At 26.9% G+C, this 13,856-nt stretch overlaps 1 protein-coding gene across 1 annotated transcript; it reads right to left on the bottom strand.

Moving 5' to 3' along the window:
• Positions 1-6,164: 6,164 nt before the first annotated feature.
• LOC114125061 (ATP-dependent RNA helicase vasa-like) lies at positions 6,165-13,295 on the bottom strand. The gene is made up of 9 exons (XM_027988539.2): positions 13,020-13,295; positions 9,962-10,923; positions 9,668-9,889; positions 9,430-9,606; positions 9,042-9,240; positions 8,729-8,929; positions 7,713-7,885; positions 7,537-7,623; positions 6,165-6,260 (listed from the first exon to the last, which is right to left on the bottom strand). The coding sequence occupies exons 2-9, from the start codon at positions 10,910-10,912 to the stop codon at positions 6,204-6,206; spliced, it is 2,067 nt and encodes a 688-aa protein (XP_027844340.2). The 5' UTR covers positions 10,913-10,923; positions 13,020-13,295; the 3' UTR covers positions 6,165-6,203.
• Positions 13,296-13,856: the final 561 nt, after the last annotated feature.

Here is a 13,856-nt window from a genome sequence, read left to right as displayed (position 1 = left end):
AAATCAATTATTTTATGTGGTAATTTTAATTCAAAAACGAATAATAAAAAATATATATATATTGAAAAACAATACATTTATATGTTTATCAACAAATACATTAATTAGGGGTCAAGTTTTGGACCATTTTTTGTTTACCTTAGGTACAACAAAAATATAATTATATAACAGTCATCGTAACTGTTAACCATTAGATAAAGACAATTTATTTTTGATAAAATAATTTATAATTGTTTATATTTAATTGAAATGTTAAATGTAAGTAAATGGATTAATAGTTTTATTTTAATACATAAAACAGAAAATATACCTAATAAGTAATATAAAAAAAATCTAAAAATTATGATCTATTTCAAATTCAAAATAGGTACCCATCTACTTGTGTACCTACAAAAAGAAGCAAGAGAGCAGTTTATTAAATATTTATATACACTACACCGCCAGCAACAATGTTAACACATTGATTTAGATCAATCACGAAAGCTAATTTATGTGAAATATATGACGAACAGAACTGGACAACAGTGAGACATTTTATCCGTCAAATCAATTAGTCGAGTTTCGAGTCATATACGTGCAATAGGCACTAGCGTTCGCCTATCGACGATAATATAATGTGCAAGTATAATACTATGCACTACACTCGTTCTTCTCCTCTTCCGGCCCAGGTAATACGCGACCGTCACCGAACCGTGTTTATAAAAAATTATTTGACTTATTTGAGTATCGGTCAACCACAATATTAAAATCATCACTCCCATTACATTCTCCTTCTTTCATTTTACTCATCTCTGTCTCCGACGCTCGCCGTCTTTTTCCGAAACTTCTTTTCTATAGTCTATATAGGCTGTCCACTTACCAGGAGTGAGGCGCTTTGCTCTTGCGCAAATGTCATGTGTTGTTACCCCAGTATTATTCATGAACATTAGAGTAAGGACACTGATCATAGCCGACCGTACCGAAAAAACTTGGTTCCGAATTTAAAGCTTCCACCAGCTACAGAGCAGTAGTCATACTGTTGTAACATTAGAAGCATAGGGAATTACGTGATATTTTGTTATTTAATCTTAAACTATTCAACTTGTGAACAAATATTATAAAATATAATTTAAAGAGCAGATTTGTTTTAATAAAAACAATACAAATTTACATAAAAAGGTCTTAAACATATAAATTATCTGATTATCACTCTAATGTTCATGGTATTATTATTGGTAACGTGTTTTTCATTATAAAATATTATACTTGATTAATATATTAATTACGTACAGAAGAGCCGGCTTGGTGTTGTGGGTATTTATATATATATATATATATAGATAGGTATACACATTAGGGGAACCATATTTAAGAATTTAGAATACTGCAGGACAAAAATAATTATAGTAATTTAATTTTTTTAAATTACTTACTGTTTAGCAGAGCGTTACTCACTTGACCACCCTATTTTATTGTAGTAGGTATTTGATTTTATTACATTTTAAAGTGTCAAACATAATTTTCTATCAATCTATTTACAAATGTTTTTAATATTTCTTCAAAAACAATGTCATTAGGTAGGCCTGTCTCAATATTTATGATAGGTACTTATTAGTAAAGCGCTGCTGTAACATACTGCTAAATAATATAAAAACATAAAAAATAAAACTACATTGTTAAAACTATAGATATTTGAAAAAACAATAACGTAGAATTTGGGAGGTAAAGTTTGAGGTGCTTCAGCATTACCTAGCACTCCCGTGAATGCGCCTACAGTGATGAATAATAAAACAATTCAGTTGAATATCGATTAACAAAACGTTTTTTAAATTATTGATTATTATACCCAATATAATCTTTTAAATTGGAGAATCTTTTTGCGGTATTTCCGATAATATTTTTTTTTATATAAATTAAACCTCTTGGATGCAAGTTTAGCATAATTAATTATTAATGTGCCTGGCGCCCGACTCTCATTCTCTCTAGACGCTCTTGATGTTTTTTTTTTTTTGATATTACGCATTTGATTTTTTGATTCCTTTTCATCACTAAAATTATAAATTGATAATAACTTTAAATTATAATATTTATTATGAAAAATTAATTTATGTTATACTTCAGTAATTATTGAAAAGAAAAGTACATAACAAAAAATGATACTTACGTTTTGTCGACCAGCTGTATTTGTTTCAAATCACTGTCATTCGCATCACTTTCCATAGTTTTTTTTATATTGAAATAACACACATTAATAATAATTTTCTTATTATGCTATATTAACGTTTATCTCAGATGGTTTTATAATAATCGAGAAAATGTAAAAATAATTAATATCTTATTTCTTTTGTACACTAGACATACGATCTTTACTAACACTAAAAATTAACAACTATAGTCATCGGTCTTTAACTTACGGTTTTTCGTTAAGCGTTACATTTTTCTCGGAATGGTCCCCTCTCCAACTCGCGATAAGGAACTTATCTAATAAATAAAAATAAAATCTTTGCACAAAAAAGCGTACATGAAATAAGAGAAAAAAGAAGATGAATTGGAAAAGACAGAAAAAGGACAACACAAGTTTGTAGAAATGGACGACTATTATACATTCCAACACAAAGTTTTTCATAAGTTATAAAGAAAACTTGATAGTTATTATAGGAAAAAATGTTAGAGCGTCTGAATTTAAAATTTTTACGAAATCACATACGATAACAATTTTAAATATTTGTTAGTATTCAAAAAGTAAAAATCGTAGATACTTGAAACTTTCACCAGTTATTTTTATAAGCATTTTCTTCATATAATTTATTTTCAAAATATTTCCCTAATTTTAAAGGAAATACTTTTTCTTTTATTTCCAGTTTTCTTTTTATAAATCTCGATAACATTTTTTGGCAAATTAAAATACTTAAAAATTAAATACAAAGTTCTTCATGAATTATTTTTATATAGATTCAAAACTTTTAAAAATACATTGGCATAATTTATTTTACTAGCGTTTGAAGTTTAAATATTGACAAAATTGATAAAAATCGTAAATATTCGCAAACTGTATTGAGTTGACAATTTATAAAAAATATTGTATGAGTAGCTAAGAATTGAGAATGTAATACAATATTTTCCATAGATTTGGCTTACAATAGTTGTAAAAGAAGTTGAGCGTTGACCAATTAAAAACACATTATCTAAAGTTTAACTTTTTACGAAATCAAAAATTCACTCGGAAAATAATGATTTACTATCAAATAATTTTAGATTTTTGTTAAACTTAACTTAGTTCATTGATCAATGAAATTATATAAATCAATCATCTTTAATGACTTTATGAATTATTACAAATGTCATCGGATGGTCTTTTTGTTGAATGGCGGACAATTTCCCTCCAAACATTTTCCCCTCGACTGTTTTTGGCGTAGTAGGACATTTTCCCCCCAACATATTTTCGATGCGGACATTTTCCCCCCATTTTTTTAAGTTTATTATTTAATAATTAATAAGAAATTATTTTTTTCCATTAAAATATAATTTTTTTTTTATAAATATAATCAATTATACTATAATTATCTATTGGCTATTATAGTAGATGTATATTTTTGATCAATTCAGCTACTCGAAACAATAAAATAATAGTAATATTATATTTAAAAGATTGTCTAAATAAAAAAGTAATAGTACTAGCATATTGTATTATAAAATATAGTATCTAAAATTAATAAACTATTAAAAAATAAAACAGGTACGGCTTTTTAACAAAAAAAAAAATAATAAATATGAAAGACGATTACTAAATATGTGCTTAGATATAAAAAAGTATCAGAAATTAAATGTTTTTTACAAAATATGTCATTTTTATGTCGAAATTTTTAGACTATATTCCATAAATATTTTTAACCTTTTATACTTATATAATTTTTTTACGTTTTATTATACAATTTTTATTATATTTATGAAAAAAAAAATGTAATTTATAGTATAAATATTAAATATATAAAGTTAATTGTAGTATTATTGATTATATTTATGAAAAAAAATAATTTCTTACTAAATAATAAATAATATTAAATTATTAAATAATAAACTTAAAAAAAAATGGGGGGAAAATGTCCGCATAGGAACATTTTTCGCATGGGGGGGAATGTCCTATTATGCCAAAAACAGTCGGGGGGAAAATGTCCGGGGGGAAATTGTCCGGTTACCCTTTTTGTCCCGTCGTTCTATTATTATTTTGTCCCCTGATCGAGTTTTACGATTGTTTGTTTTTTCGGCAATAATTTAATTTTATTAAAATGCATGGTATGTAATTTTCTATAAAATAATTATTATATAGTGAAATTTATTTTAACATTTTTATCTTACACGCTATGCGATGGTTAGGTGCAAAATGCTGTAGGTTTTAGTCTCATGACTAGGTTAAGGGTTGGCAACCTTATTCCCACAATCATAACCTGATGACGCTCCACAGAAAAATTGAGTCCTATAATAATGTTAGATGTTACAAATATTTCAAATAAATTGTTAATTTTTGACTATGATTACAGCAGTAATAGTACAACTGACTAGCAATAATGAATACACAATTATTAATTAATTATTCTTATCTGTATTAGTGTTAATTACATTTATCTACTCAAATGTTCAAATACAATTCACATAAGGGGTAAGTATTGAACTCTGGTGACATCCATATTCCATACCCTAATAGCCAGAAGTTATCAAAACACAATAATAAAATATTTATACTTTTATAGTTTAAAAATTATCTTTTTCTACAATATATAAGCAGCAGAAAGGCTGTCAAGAAATAACCGACTTGGATAATGTATAAAAAGGAGAAAACAATAATTAAAACTGGATAATTTTTTTTAAAATTATGGTAAAATCTTATTATTAATTTTTAAATATAGTAAGTTTACAATAATATTATAAAGTATTAACAACACAAAATAATAAAATACAATAATATAACACAAAGGACAAAATAGTGGTTTTTTAATCTAATTGTAATGTTAAGTTACCATTACTTGTATTGAGTTATATAATTGAGAATGAAATAACTATAGCGTGTGTTACATAATTTATGAATACAATCTCAAAACAAATAAACGGTTGAAAAAATATTACAACATAATCTTTGTGATGAAAAAAAACATGTTTTTACCAATTAGTATAAAGGAAATGTTATTACAATTGAATCATTTAATTATGCTTAAGGCACAATAGAAATCAATAAACCATAAAGTAAATTAATAAATGTATGGCACTATTTTATTATTACTTACAATTTAAAACAAAATAATTTTAAACATTGATGTTATTTTAAGTTAAGTAATTTAACTTTTGCTAAAAAATAATACATTTCTATAAGTATTTCATCTTAAATGGTACCTAATATGTAAGGCCTAATCTGTTGACAGTAAAATTAGTGTTTAAAATATACAACACCATATTTTTAATTTTTATATTATACTGTAAAAGTATTAATATATTTAAATTGACTACAATAAATATATTATAAATGATTAATACAATGATATTTTTGAAAAATAAAGGTTAATTTATTGGGTAGAAAAAATAATAAATTTAAATAAATAATATAATTCACAGCATATTGTAATGTCTTCTCTTCAATATCAATAAATTATAGTTGGAGATGAACCAATATTTAAAGAGATAATTATTTGGAAATTCAGATATCTTTTTATTTTGGAATATAATTCTGATTTTGATGTACAAAAAATTATTGTATGCAAGCAGACAAGCAGATTCAGAAAAATGTTGCATAATATCAATTTTTTTTAAAAGTTAAATTCCAGACTTTTTTTAAGAATTATAATTTAAAAAATATTTTAAACTAACTAAACAAACTATGATTTAATTTAAAAATTTAATTTTTTGCAATGATGTATAAGTAACAAATAAAAACATATAATTTTTTTTTTAATCTTTAGTTTTAGGCCTTACTAAAAAATCATAATTCATAAATTATTACTAAAAAAATATATATAAACATAAATGTGTTATAACACAATAAATCATAATTCTATGTAAAAACATAATTTTCAGTGATGTATAAAAAATAAACTGGTTTGAATAAATAGTAGCAAAGGTTAAATTATCGATTTGAGCTTAAACTTAAATAATGATTCACATTGAGTAAATTAATAACTGAGATTGCTCATCTATAATTATTTTTTTTTTGGCTTGAATTCAATGTTATTATGGGATTACCATTCTTCTATATCTTCTACACCTTGAAGATACTCAGATAGTACAGGAACATTCTAGAATATAAAATATACATTAATTTAATTTTCATGTTATTTTATAAACATTTTTTAACATAATATATTTAGTTGTATTCAATAAATCATAACACAGAAAATTACTAAAATATGCCACTAAGAAATAAGAATTAAACATTCAAATAATTTTTAAAAAAAACTTAATAAGAAATTTTATTTTATTTCAGATCATTTTATATTATATCCAGGTTATTCACCATTATATTAACCAAATGCTTAAAACCTTTGATACTTTCATTTTCTTTTACAAATTAATAATTATTAAACTTGTTGCAGTACAAAATTCTTTTATTTTAGAGCTTAATTATTTTTGTCATTTAGAAAATTTTATGTGTTGAATAATATGGTTTAAAAATATAATGAATGATCAACCACCACTTTTTTTTTTTATAGGTTTTTGGTGTCAAATCTATCAGAAAAAAATGTATATGTGTGTATATATATATATAAAAAATGCTGAGTAAATATCATTTAAAATATTTGGTTAACACTAGAATTCATTATAAGAGGATACTACATCAGCATGTGTTGTCTTCGTCTTACAGATGTAAAACATTGTAAAAACTCTGATTTGTGTGGGAAAGAACCGAGAAGACTAAAGTCATAACTAAGAAACAAAATTCGCATCACATATTTTTTTAGATATCTGAACTAAAAAAAAAAGTTAATCAAGTTTAAAAAATACAAAAATAATGGATTTTAAAATAATAATTAATTTTTAAGTGATATCAAAAAAATAAAAATGATAATTCACAGCCAAATTCTTCTTTTTACATAGTGAATATTTCATTTCTGAATTAAGACTGTAGCTGTTTAGGTTCTTTCCCTCACAAAACAGTTTTGGAGACAGAGTTTTATGGAGACAACACATGTGGGTGTAGTGTCCTCTTAATTATAAAATGTTATGAACTATACTGTAACTGTATTATATTTTGAACACTTAATGAAATAAATCATAAATATAGTCATCTACGCACTTATGTTAAGCTGAGATAAATATTGCTTATAAATTATAATAGATGGTTTAACAATCCATGAATTTTGTAATGTATACCCTCTTATAACCCTATAACCCTCTTCTTTCAAATATGACAAGCTAAAAATATATGTAATTTTTCACATTTTGTCCAATACTTGAAATAACATTTAAATTTGCAACAAATCAATTATCAAAACATTAAATCAACAATAACATTGAACATAACATTTTAACAATGTATTAAAATATTATATTGAAAACAAATAAATTATGTACCGATCTTATGTCATTGAAATGACTTAAAGGTTTCTCATATTCATCAACTTCATACTGAGATAGAAAGTCTGGAACTTTTTGTTCGGCCTGAAACAATAAATTTAATAATAATTGTAAACTGTATTATTAGATAAGCTGTAAAATAAAAATAAAGCATTCAAAAAAAGGTAATTTACCAGTTTAAGAGTATTGACTAAATATGGAGCCATGGCATAATCGTTTGCAGGATCAAAAAATGAAACAGCGCGGCCCGAATTTCCCAATCTACCAGTACGTCCAATTCTATGCACATACTCTTCAATTGTTTTTGGTAAGTCGAAATTCACTACTGTTGTAACACCCATTATATCTGTCAAAATAAAGACATAATATTATATTGATTAAAATTATACTTTGAGCTTTATTAATGTTATTAATTAATTTATTTATTACACATTCATGATAGTTCTGATAATTGAAAAATTAGAAATTAGAAATAATTTAATCTAACATGATAATTTATTTAATTTGGAACCAATTATACATTTATACCGGGTATAAAATAAAGACAACCAAAATAACCAGAATGAATACGTATTTTCAAGTTGTGAATAATTAGATGAAAATGCAGTTTGAATTTAAAATCAATTTAACAAAAATACTAACAATAATAAAATATTAAACAATATAATGAATTTAAAATCTAGTTATCCCAAATATAACTAAATTATTAATTGACAAATATAAAAGATTAAAGAGTGTCAAAAAAATTGAATATATCAATATAATTTATATAAGGGCATCTAATTGTAATTTTTAGCAAAACTAACAAGTCCAAGAATAATACATAGAAAATGTAAATAATTAAATTTTCAGTAACTTATTGTTATTTATTTATATGTTTATAAATAATATCATGAGAACATAGTTTTAATAGGTAAGATATCTAGAACTTAGAAGAGCTAGTTTTTGTGTCGGTACTTTTTTGAGTATATAATAATTATTTTAATAGTAAATGTCTATATTTATAAGTATGAAAGTTAATATATGATCAGAAACATCCTAATTGAAATAAAGATTTTGTAATTATGTCAAGAACAAAGGTATAATTATCCATGTGTAATAGACAAAACAATTTGCAATGATACAATAGAAACAAAATTGTAAATTATTAAAAGTCTATGGAGTGTAATATGGTATAAATTAAATATACCTAGTCCTCTAGCAGCCACAGCAGTGGCTACTAAAACCTTCATTTTTTTGGTTTTAAAATCTCTTAAAGCTTGTTCTCGTTCTGGTTGTTGACGATCTCCATGTATGCTAGTAGTTGGATAATTTAGTTCACTTAGAAAGGCTGCTATGAAATCGGCTTGTCTTTTTTGTTCAACAAATACAATTGTTCCTTGACAATCATCTATATCAAACATTTACATAATGATGTACAATATTAGTAAATTACTAGTCTTAAATAAAATGATAAATGATAAGTATAAAATAATATGGACTGATTAAAAAAGTTTATTTACTTGTTTCATTTAGCATAGCAACTAATGCATTTTTTTTACTAAACTTATTAACTTCTATAAATGTTTGTGTAACATCTTTACAGGCACCTCCAACCTCTCCAACAGCTACTGAAATATAATCTGGTTTTAGATAAGACTTTGCGATTTGTTGAACAAGTATGGGCAAGGTTGCTGAAAACATGACTGTTGATCTATTTGCCTAAAATTTAATAAACTTATTAAACATAATTTTTATAACATATAAGTATTAATAAATAAATAATAATTATATAAGCCAAAAGTAAAATTATACAATTGAAAATTTGTCAAGAACACATCTAATATTAAAAGAAATTAATATAAGTTTACTATTGTTAGGTATGCTTAAAATAAGAATTGAAATATTTACCGATGATACCATAGTATTATCACTCAATATGCGTTCAATGTCAAGTGAAAAACCCATGTCTAACATCCGATCGGCTTCATCAAGTACAAAGAATCGCAGAGATGAAAAAGTAATTAAACGTCGACTCACAAAATCAATTAAGCGTCCTGGAGTTGCTACAATTATATGAACACCTCTCTGAAACAACAAATTATATTAATTATATTATATTAATTAATAAAATTACTATTCATTTTACCAGAATTCTTTCTTTTTGGTGATAAGTAGCTGTTCCGCCATAAAGAAGTTCACATTTAATAGAAGTATTTTTGCTTAATCTAGTAGTAACTTCACATATTTGTATAGCAAGTTCTCTAGTGGGTGCCAGGATTAAAGCTTGTGGCTCGCAATGATTATAATCAACAACTAATTCAGATGGTTCACTGATTAAATTGTTTAAAATTGGTAAAACAAAAGCTGCCTGAAAATCAAAATAAATAACAATTTTATATAATATAATAATAAAAGCATTTAAATAACTCTTTTTTCTTACAGTTTTTCCAGAACCAGTTTGAGCACTAGCAATCATATCTTTTCCATTCATAATGATTGGTATAGCATACTTCTGTATTGGAGTAGGAGTAGTATAATGACATTTGCTTAAATTGTTTAATAATATTTGAGCCAGACCAGAATCATGAAATGATGTTATATTTTTGGGTACTTCCGTTCCACTTACAGTTACTTCAATTTTATCGTATTTTTCAAAGTTTAATCCTGCTTCTAATGTTAGGTCATCATTTTCTTCAAATTCTGGAGGAATATAAGTTGATTTTTGTGCGACGGGCTTTACTGATTTACTATTGCCTTTATCATTACGAGTATTCGCATAATTATTAGATTTTTTAGGAAACCGTGTGCCTTGCTGGTAATCACGGCCACTTTCATGGTAACCATTATTTTGATATTTTTGATAGCTATTATCAGTATTAGCTTCAATATCCCAGGAATCCTCAGGGACATAATCATTATGACTATTTTGCTTGGTACAACCATTGAATTCTGAATAGTTTCCAGTATCTGCACTATATTGGTCACTAGAAATTGGATTTCCCCAAGAGTCGTTCAAAGATTTTGAATTAGTATTATCAAAATTGATTTGTTCCTTTTTCTCATAAGAAAAAGAAGCACTACTTTGATTATCAACATCAAATTTTGAATTATTCCAGTCGTCATAATCAGTATTTGTACCATCAAAAGAATTAGTAGTTGTAGTTAGTTTCTCACTAAAATCTTCAATCAGTTTATCATCATCAGTATGGCCATTGTTATTAGTAGGATCCCAATCAGTATAATTTTCGCTTGTTTTATACTTAGGACAGTTGTTTTTAGTTGAATTCCAATCATTTTCATTGGTATAACCACCAGTTGTATTTTTGTCTGATTGTTCACATTCTCTATTTAGTACTGCCACTCCTGGTATATTATCCCAATTTTCTTCCATATTGATGATTCCTAAAACAAAAAAATTGATTTGATTTATAAGAAAATGTAAAATAATGATTATAAAATGTTACAGATGAGTACAGTGACGTATTTAGGGGGGGGGGGGGGTGGCTGAGGGCGCTTGTGCCCTGGGCAGTAAATTTTGGAGAGCGTTTAGATATAATACGGTACCTAGATTATTTGAGTGATAAAAAAAAGTTATGGCACTCCGATATAACCTGGGGCACGAAATTCCTAAATACGCCTCTGGATGAGTAGCAAATGTAAAGAAACTTATATTCTACCTAAGAAGTATTTATATTTATTATTTATGCTGTGATATTCATATATTAATTGAATATTGTTTTTATTGCTTTATCATATTATTTTAATTTACATAATTGTTCTTTAATTTATAGCTTTGGTTTTATAGACTTAACAATTAAGACGACTGAAAATAACATCTTTATTTCATAATTTTGACTTAAAAACCTGACAAAATGACAACAATCGACAACAACACACAATTTAAACTCTATAAAATCAGTTTATTGATCACTTTGCTAGATAATTATAGTAATTAATTTTTGATATTTTATTTGAATTGTAATAAAATTATACCTTTAATTTAGAGTACATTGTCTTTTTCTAATTCTAAGTCTTAATTGGTTTAAATTAGTTTAATATTTCACTGTATAACTTTCTAAACTGTGTAAATAACTATATTCAATTAAGTTATATAATAAATATTAAATACTAATTTACCTAAATGTCTATTGTCTTAACATATATTGTGTTTTTAAAATAATTATTTAATAATTATAATTTATTAAATGTTTACTGATTAGTTGTTTAGATCTCAGGTTAAATTTAAATACATGAATCCTAATGTTATTTGCTACCATTATAATATTGTTTTTATTTTTACATAGGTATTACAAAATACAACTATGGGGGAGTATAATTACATAATATATGTACATAAGGTCATTTTATTTGTTGAAAATTGCTAATCTGTCTTAATTGCAATCTGCTTATTGGATCAATTTGTATAATGGACAAAAGTAAGTAAATTATACTTATATGAAAAAAAGTACATTCTGACGTACGATAGTAGAATATTTATACTTAAGTTCCACTTTATACCTATGATTTATATTCACTGTTTTTGTATAACAGTGGCGGACTATCCCACCAGAATATCGGGACTGCAATCAATAACGGACAGTAGGCTATTTATTATTAGACATGCTAGTATTAAGAAAAATGCATTGAATAATACTGATGTTATAGATATTATTGGCTTTATTAAAAATAAAAATGATTTATTCGAAAAAATCTATGTACATTTTTTTAAATTTAATATTACCTATGTATATTCTCTTTTTTTATTGTACAAAAGATGAAATATTTTGTTTAATAGGTTTTAATAATTTGAGTTACCTACATGTTCTATAAAACTTAAAAATAAGTATTAACTTATATCCTAAAAATGTACTCAACATAACAGCTATAAATCAACTATAATTATTCATTAGGCACATAACCATACAGCTTGTATACAAGTACACTTAATATTGCCTATATTGAACTCCTTATAACAGACACATTTCACGTGAAATCAAATTTAAAATGACAATAGATTAATATTATACAGCAGACATACATAAAATATTTATATTCAGATACAAGACAGCAAAAAACGGTTAAACGGTTTTAATGAGATTAAGTAGGTACTTTAAGGTATAGGATAAAAAAAATATTATTATCATAATAATTATCAATGGCACTAGTGCCGGCGGTACCGCGTAAAAACGGTAATGATAAAAAAAAAAAAAAAGTGCTATATTATAATAATATTGCAAAACGAATTTAAATACGTATAAACAATATTAATACTACCTGTTGTAGCGTGGGTACCTACGTAACGACGGCGATAGCCGCCGATAGGCACACCACCGGAAGAAAATTAATATACGAAAAAAAGTCGAAAATACTAAAACGAGTGTCATTTTTTAAATAATAATAATATAATCGTGTAGCCGACAACAGGTGATGTAGGTAAAACGAAAGATGGAGAAAAAACAACGAAACAATAATCAAATATTATTTTAATGGTCGCTTACCCAAATCTCGTCGCGCCGATGTGACGAGATGCTACTTTAGTGTTATTGTTTTCGCTGTCGTCAATAATAATAATAATTATTATTATTATAGTTACGGCCGTGTGCCGTCGGGACGCTGAAGAACCTGCAACACACGCTCCGGGACGAAATCGATACGGAACTACAACGGAACGACGGTGTCCTGTCTGACCGGGAAATCGTGAAACACTAAACGCCGGTCGTCATCGTGGTTAGGACCGCGCGCCGCCGGTACACCGGTTGGAGTGTGTAAACGGCGCGAGAGAGGGACGGAGAGAGCGAGCGAGCGCGCGACGAACGTCCGAGAGAGAGAGAGAGAGAGACGCGCGATCGTGTGAGACCGAGTGGGGTGGGAGGGTGCGAGAGAGGGACAACGCGGCGGCGGGGGCGACGGTTCGAACACGCACACACACACACACACACATGATATTCGTTCGGTGGTTGTGCGGCGGGGCGCCGGATGAGATTTTCGGAAGAGCCACGGGATATCGCAAGAAGGATCACGCATTGTTGTTTGGGTCGTGAAATAAAACGATTTTCGTCCATTGTCGTCGTGCGTGTCTTTTGGGCGATCAGAAAAATAAAAACCGGCGCGGTACGGATTTTTGGACGTTGAGGACGGACCGTACGAGAACGAGACCGCAGAGAGAGAGAGAGAGAGAGAGAGAGAAAAGTAACAAATAATATATTATAAAGAATATTGTACGATTAAACACGTGTGCCGAGCCGTGTACACACACGCGTATACGATAACCGGTCGAAAAACAAAAAATTGGGATATACTTTATGGCACCGCAATAAAAATGTCGTGCGTGTAGG

Source organism: Aphis gossypii, chromosome X, assembly GCF_020184175.1.
Source record: "Aphis gossypii isolate Hap1 chromosome X, ASM2018417v2, whole genome shotgun sequence".
Lineage (NCBI taxonomy): Eukaryota > Metazoa > Arthropoda > Insecta > Hemiptera > Aphididae > Aphis > Aphis gossypii.
This window is presented reverse-complemented; position numbering and strand designations above follow the sequence as displayed.